We start from the raw sequence: 7802 nt of genomic DNA on the forward strand, positions 1-7802 counted from the left end.
ACGTTTTCCTCTTTGATGGCTTGTGATGCATTCTGACACCTATCTTTTTGATGCTATTCCAGAAATAGCTAGACTCTGGTATGGGTGTGATGCTTTGAGATCCTCCTGTATGAAAAATGTTGTGTACATGTAAACATGAATTACTTAAAATGCACAGATCATCTTTTTAGTGAACTTACGTGCTTTATCAATCTTCATAAAAATCCCTACCTTCTGTAGTGCTATGACAGGCCTGTGTGCTGGGCACAATTACATGATGGAAGTTTTTTTTGGGGGGAGGGGATGTTATTTGTTTTATCATGTGAATAGCAAATGACAAACTATGTCTGAGACAGTTTCATCTTCGGGTGAAGGAAGTAACTTATCAGCCAGACGACATCCCCTCAAAGTCCACTTAGGCACCGTTCACAAAGCCAGTCTCTGGGTATTGCCAGCTGGCATTCATCTTAAAACAGCAGAACATAACTTTGGTATAAAAGTGGAACTTGACTTAAAAACAAAGCAAAGAAAATGGCCAAAGCCAATAATAATTTTAACATCAAAAGAGGTCATAGAGAATGCGGACAGAAATCCTTGCAAAGGAAGAGCAAATTAACAAATTACCTGACAGTTGATGCAAACATGTTTAAAAAGTAGAAAGAGGCTAAGATACTATATTTTGCTTTTATGTAATTGATCTTCCCTGCTTTTTTTTGCACAAATTGCATTAATTGAATGATGCAGGCATGCTTTTTTTTTTCCTAAAAGCCAAAGAAAATAACTTGATAATTGAGCCTATAATAAGCCTGCAATAATAATACTGTTGTAGTGTCCCAGCAGCCTGATAGCACCATTGACTTGGACCCAAGGAGAGGGAGAGCGGGTGTGCCACTCAGCCGTGATGGTCCTGGAAGCAGTTAAAACTTTATAAGGTAAAGCACAAACGAGAACAATGCCTATTCCAGCTGAAAACACTGTAGGATCTTGCTGCTGTTCCTCAACCACAAGGGAACTGGCAGCATCCCTTAAGTGAATTCTGACTATGCATTCTCTGAGGGGCACTCCTTCTTCTAGGTCTTATTTCTTCAAAATACACATCGGGCATTAGATAATCTCTTATCGACGCATTTCGCTTTCTTTGGAGTGAACGGCAGACTTCTCTTAGTGTACTTACTAAATACCAACTGTCAAGGGCCTGTTTAAAAATGAAAGGACTTATCACCTTGTGTAAATGACAAGATTAATAATGTCTTGGGTTCCTGAGAACTTTATTCCACTTGTAGACCATGTTAGGGCAGGCCAGGAGCTTGAATAAAAGTGTGTTCCTTTCTGTGGTGCAGAATACACACAGAGCTAAAAAACATTACCCCAGAGTACATGCCCAGATCGCTCTTGGAATCACGAGAGGAAAGGTAGGTGCTGTGTAAGTCGAAAGAGTTCACTTTCATGAATACGGCCTTAGCGATCCGTCTGATTACCACTAAAATGATCTCACCATGAAGAAGTATTAGAGGAAAACTTGTGTCCAGAGAGCTATTTCTTAAGTACACTAAGCTTGTGAACGTGTCCTGAGATGAGAACTGGCCTAATGGGGAGGTGTTGGGGGTGGGCATGAGTTGTGGATCCTCTTGCCTTTAATCTAGGTGATGGGTATGGCAACATGGAGGTCTGAGGAAACTTCTCCAAGAATGGAGGAAAAGGTGGGAGCAGGGTGAGACCAGACCTAATGCAACATGCTCTATCCATCCATCAAAATGGGTGTAAAAGTAAGGAATCGACAAGACGTCAAAGAAAAGGACATCAGAGTATCCAGATTTAAAAAAAACAAAACACTCAGTAAATCATCTAGGTGTTTGGCATACCTGACATTAGACATATGCATGCTTCCATATGTAATGAAACTTCTAAATAATTAATAAACCATTTTCATGCTTCCTCTGCACATCTGGTCCTCTTGAGGACCTCTTCTGGAAAGAACTTTCATCGTCCAACTTTCTGCCTCTGCTCCTGCCCTGATCTACTTCCCAGTCCCAGATCTGTACCCACAACCAGGAACAATTCAGACCCTTAAAATACAAAAATACTGTACTGAAGCATTGTCTCTCTCAGTAAATACTTCCAGCTAAAATCTGTGCCATAGCGGTGTAGCTATGTAATAGTGTAAAGAAACTATGGAATAAGAGAAAAAATAATTAGGATTTCAAGGATAAAGAACCTTGGGTGTTTTCAGTGGATCTATTCTTTTATGACTGGAGTGTGACTTAATTTACTAGTGTCTTTGGTGCAGCCTTCATTCACAAAGGTAAATTACTATAGTTAATATAATATTTTCAGGGGGGAATAAGGATATTAGTCAGAAGCTGCAGCTACTTAGAAATTATGGTTTAGCAAGGGCACCAGTGTTTTCAGAATTTCTATCTCCAAGAAAAGTCACTGCAACAATTCTGAAAACATGCAACAAAAAAGATATCTAAAAACAAACTTGAGTCTTCTAGGGAGCACTGTCAAGAAAGAAAGCTGCCACAAAGCTCACTCTGGCCTGGAAAAAAAAAATCTGCAATAAAACAACTTGCAGAAATCTATTGGAAGATTTAAACTCAGGAAAATCCCCTCAAATAAAATGCTTGTAGAGAGGTATTAGGAAAATGTTCATTGAATAGCCTTTGTTTTTATGATATAAAACAGATTACATCCTTTATCAACTTTACCTGAAAATCAAAATCCAGGCTGTTTCTAAGTATTTCATCACCCCCAAACAAATCAAATATGAGTTTTATCCAGGATGCATGTTCTGACTGTCCCACTATTATCAAACTGCATTATCATCTTCAGCAGATACATTCTTTCTGTTTTACAAAACTCCTTCACATCATTATAAAACTGATCCAAATTGACTAAAGTTGATCTTTAATAATAGAATTTTTTTAAATGCATATCTTTGCAAAAGTAAAGATATGTAATTTATATCTTCTTTTTTATTTTAGGTCATCTTTCTTTGCTAGGTAACCTAATTATCACAATGTCTAGCTTGCAGTTGAAAGATTCCTTCAAAATTCTTCTTTTTTGTAGTCCAGGACTTATCTAAAATTCATTTTATAAACTTGAGCTCTATCTAAGAATCAGAGCAAAGAGAAACACTTTTTACAGTTTCTGGTCGAGTGCTTCATTTGCTTTTGTGTTGGGCAGGTGAGTTGATGTTGTTCATGTTTCATAAGTACTCCTGATCTAGGGTGTCTCTTTATATCTGGATATTAAATATCTCACACAATGGGAACGTTCATTAAGTGATGAGTTATGCTTATTCACCATTTGGCAGCTCCTATTCCTCACGGAAAAGAGTGAAAAAATAGACCTAGAGAATTTCTTTAGTCAGCTTTTTTATCACTATATATAGTCCAACATTCACATTTCAAAGCTGACTGGAATTGCCAGTCTTAAATGACTTTTAGAAAAGATGCATATATATTTAAAGATGAGTATGTTTATAATATATGCATACACTATTTTGGTGTCTGCTCTCTTTTGTAAACTGTGTTAAGTATGATTGTATGCATATATGCCTACCACACAAATCTGACTTTTACTTCTGACTTTCCTCTCTTGTTTATGGGTGAACTTACTTGACCATATAATGTCAATTTCACAACTATGTTATTTGATATGCACTCTGTTACCATCTTAGATTTCTGCCAGCATAATATATGTTTAAAATGAGAACTTACAGAAATAATAGTATATGTCTAATATTGGTCTTTTATGATTTTCCTGATTAGCTAGTTTCCCTGGTTCTTCAGTTAAAATACATAAACATGTTATTCATTAAGATACGAGACCAGCATATTTTCTTTTGAAAGCAATGCATTTTACAATGGGAACCTCAAAAGTAACCATATGAAAATTATAAATGCCTACTCTAATAAGCAAACTAATTCATACTTATGAATAACAAAATAGTTTCCCTTTCTAATGGAATCACAATTCCCAAGGACAAAAGCATATTTATAAAAATAATTTAGACATAAATATTAAATGAAAAAAATACATTGTCCACAAGTCTCATTCTTCAACCATCTTTTCACCAGTCCTGCAACAGTTCTATCTGTTTAAGGAAATAGCTCTTATTGTCAGTAAATATGAATACCGAATAACTATTATGATATAATTACATTATTTCATCTTAAAACTGCCTTTTGAGGTATTCAAGTTACTTTTTAAAGCAACATCACATGCACAACTCACCCATTTATAATACCTATGTATTTCCCACATCGACAAAATAGTCAGTGCTCAAAAAATGTTTGTTGTTGATGGTGACAGTAACTCATATGATAGATGGGATATTTTCTGTTCATAAGCAATAGCTAATTTAATAATGATCTACTTTGTTCCAGTAATGCCTCTTGTTTTCTTACGGCAAAGGGAAAAAAACAATTGATTGGTTTATTACTTTTGATATATGTTGAAGATTTTTAAATGATTCCCATTTAAAGTGAATTTTATAATTTACTACCTCTTATACAGGTTAGTCAGTAAAAATTATCTGGTAGCTGGTAAAATGCCAAAGAATAATCTCATAACAATGATTGAAATAGAGTCATAGACCATATGATGCTAGCATTACTTACCAGCTTTCAGTTGGAAACATCTAATTTAAACTTTTCTTTTTCTTGGTGGTGATTTTTTAGTAGATTTGCCAAGCAACCAATTTAATATGATCTTTGAAACATATTTGATTTAGGTAACCATTGGTTTAAAAGAAATAAATGATGATAGTATAATTATATTCTAACCCAATGATATTTATAAAACACAAATTAACAGGTTGAACTTCTTGTTGTTTTAGGTATTATCATACTAAGTTACAAGATTCATAACCTCACTTTATTGAGTGCAGAATACGTTTCATGATATTTTCATGATCTTGTTTCATAGTTATTGTTATTAAAGTTAACCTCACTACATGAGCTTCTATAAAGCAATTTCCAGCAGTGATACTTTTAAACTATTCACATCAACAACAACAGAAAACGTATTTGATTAATCTAAGTGTTTCTTGTTTATAATTAAGCAAACCAAATGCATAATCAGATAACCGTACACATAGATCATACATCTATATCTACCTACTATTTAAAATAAAATCTATATATTTCAACTGTATTACTTGCAATTTCTGCAAAAATTCAGTGTTCTTGATTAGTTCAGTACTTTCTATGAATGACTCCTTATTATGATGGCAAAGAAAAACTGATAAAGAGTACCTATTAATAAGTAGTATTCAGTTTTTAAATCATTCAGTCATACACAGAAGACTAGATAGAGCATTTCTGAAGTTTTACTAACACAAAGTGAAGAAACTACCCAAAAAAGAAGTACTGAAAGAAAGTAATACTGAAAATTACTTTATTCTGCATCTTATATTTGGGCATTACCTTTCACCATATCAAAAAAACAGGCCACAAGGGTCTACTGCAACTCACTGTTATTTTTATTCTTCAGGCTTCACTGATACTTTAGTGCTCTCCAAGAAAGACAAGAAAATCTTTACAACATACCTGATCATTTATCTGGCATGCAACGAGGTTGTGCTGATCATAACAGCCAGCGAACCTGATGTACTTGAGCCAGCTTCCTACATCTGGTTGACTAGCATCTATGCAGAACTTCACATTGCAAAACTCATCTAAGATCTAGAAAGAAGAAGATGAGAACAATCGATTTCTATATCAGTTCATTCATTAGAATAATTAATTGCTTGAAAATATTTTATTCAAATGTATGTTTCCTACTTCGAATCCTTATGAGAAAAGAAGTGAGACATCATGCATATTAATACAGAAGGAATAATAGTAAGTTATCTTAGAAGTGGCAGCGGTACTGCTTTTAAAGGAACAAAGCAATTGTAAATTACTACAAAAACTGATCAATTGGTTTCAAAAATGTCAGATTCCTTATTTTTCATAAAAGAGTGCTATTTGTCCAATGTGATTTTTTTACAAAAAAAAAATACTGAACACCATATATTAACATAATATTTCTAAACTGTAGAAGTCAATATTTTATGTTAAGATAGTCTTCCCTTGTAAGCATATACTTTCACATTTTTGCACTTTAAATTAATGCAATTTAAAAACTTTAATCTAAATATTGTCAAATTCCTTTTTAGTTTGTATTGCACTACCATGAAACAAATCACACCCTTATCTGAAGAAGAGAGTAAGATTCGTCTCATTGATGCTACTGACCAAAGAAAAACAAATGAAAATAAATAATTGGTAAACACTCGTGAAAAATATGTCAACCTAAAGTTTTAGGTACCCTATGCCAATGCATATTTCAGTTTAATGTTTTGTAAGTTAAATACCAAAACTGGCTTGTGAAGAAGTAAACAATATATAAAAATTTTTTAATAAATTGCCATCATTATATATGGTTATGTATTGTTATTTTTCATGAGATTTTACATTTGACCTATGTTAAACATTAATCACTACTCAGGATACCTATTAAACTAAAACTGAAATGGAAAATGTCCGTTTTTAAAGTTGTGTCTACTTAAAGGAGGCTATTCAGATTCACTAGCAGCAATGTTGTTAAACACCAATATTAAAAGCTGCAGAGTTGTTGACCTGATGGTGAATAACTAGAAAGTCTGGTAATGTTAATGTCAATCAGTTAACCCAAACTTGAGGACGTTTCCTATCAAAGACTAAACAATATAGTCCAGAACATTAATTGATGAATTAAATAACCCCCTCCCCCTCAGAACTCTGCTGTATCTATACCTGTAAAAGTTAAAACTAAACTCTGGAGTGTATAGACCCAAAGCAATTTTGCACAGAATTCAGGTAATCACTCAGTTACAGATTCAAATGGTTAACTCACCACAAACTTCAAGAAGCCCAGTGTTCTGAGGGCTCTAGTCAAGAGGCATTATGAATATGCCTTTGGCCATGAGGCAATTAAAGGGCAATAAGTAGTCCCACAATTTTAAAAAGAAAAATTGAAACATAAGATAGGAGTAATAATTGCTACACACACACATACACACCCACACACATCAAGTCTTTTTCAAGGACACCTTTCACACTAAGAACAACAAAAAGTCTATATTAAATAGCCTCTCTAGTGAGAACAGATTTGAACAATTTCTCATTGATAAAATTACAAACTTTAAGCTGTTTTCTTCAACTCTCAATGCTGAGCAGCTTAAATGGCAACTTGAGATTCACCCTCTCCTCAGATGTCTGGAAGTATTACAAATAACAACAGCAATACACACTTTAAAATAGTAAAAGGTTGGGATTGTTTTGTTTTTTGGTTTGTTTGATTTCTGGTTGATCTTTGTTGTTTATTTTCTCCACTAGCAGGAGGGGAAAAAAAGCAGTTCTACTGACACACTAGAGAAATATTTAATGAAGGAAATAGGGTGAAGTCAGTGAAATGCAACACCAGTTCCATTTCATATTTGCAGAAAGACGTGGAAAACTTGTTAATTTCAAAGTCAAAAATCATCTATCCCCCTAGCTTTCCAGCATTCCCTTTTTGCGAGGGCAGAGAGTTAAGTATTGCATATACTACACATAAAAATACTAGGTGTAATTTTACTCCGTGTTAACATTATTGCCATTGCCACTGTCAACAGTGAAATTAATTTAAAAACAGGTTCATTTCCAAAGAATGTCTTTTTACATATATGTAATATGATTATTCAAATATTTCACCAACATATTAACTTTCTTACTCCCTGTATTCTTGCCCCAAGACAAAAGCTTAACTTTCTCCAGAAACCTCCCCCCCCCCACCCCGCCCCCGACCCCGGG

The 7802-nt window shown here is 34.1% G+C and overlaps 1 protein-coding gene across 8 annotated transcripts in view; it reads right to left on the reverse strand.

Moving 5' to 3' along the window:
• The window catches only part of MECOM (MDS1 and EVI1 complex locus), a 636448-nt gene that overhangs the window by 59905 nt on the left and 568741 nt on the right, over positions 1–7802 (reverse strand). For all 8 annotated transcript variants that reach the window (XM_010835205.1, XM_010835204.1, XM_010835206.1 and 5 more), the window contains one exon: positions 5535–5669. In XM_010835205.1, coding sequence (XP_010833507.1) covers positions 5535–5669 — 135 coding nt within the window. The remainder of the gene's footprint in view (positions 1–5534; positions 5670–7802) is intronic.

Source organism: Bison bison, unplaced genomic scaffold (genome assembly GCF_000754665.1).
Source record: "Bison bison bison isolate TAMUID 2011002044 unplaced genomic scaffold, Bison_UMD1.0 scf7180017864040, whole genome shotgun sequence".
In the NCBI taxonomy this organism is placed as follows: Eukaryota; Metazoa; Chordata; class Mammalia; order Artiodactyla; family Bovidae; genus Bison; species Bison bison.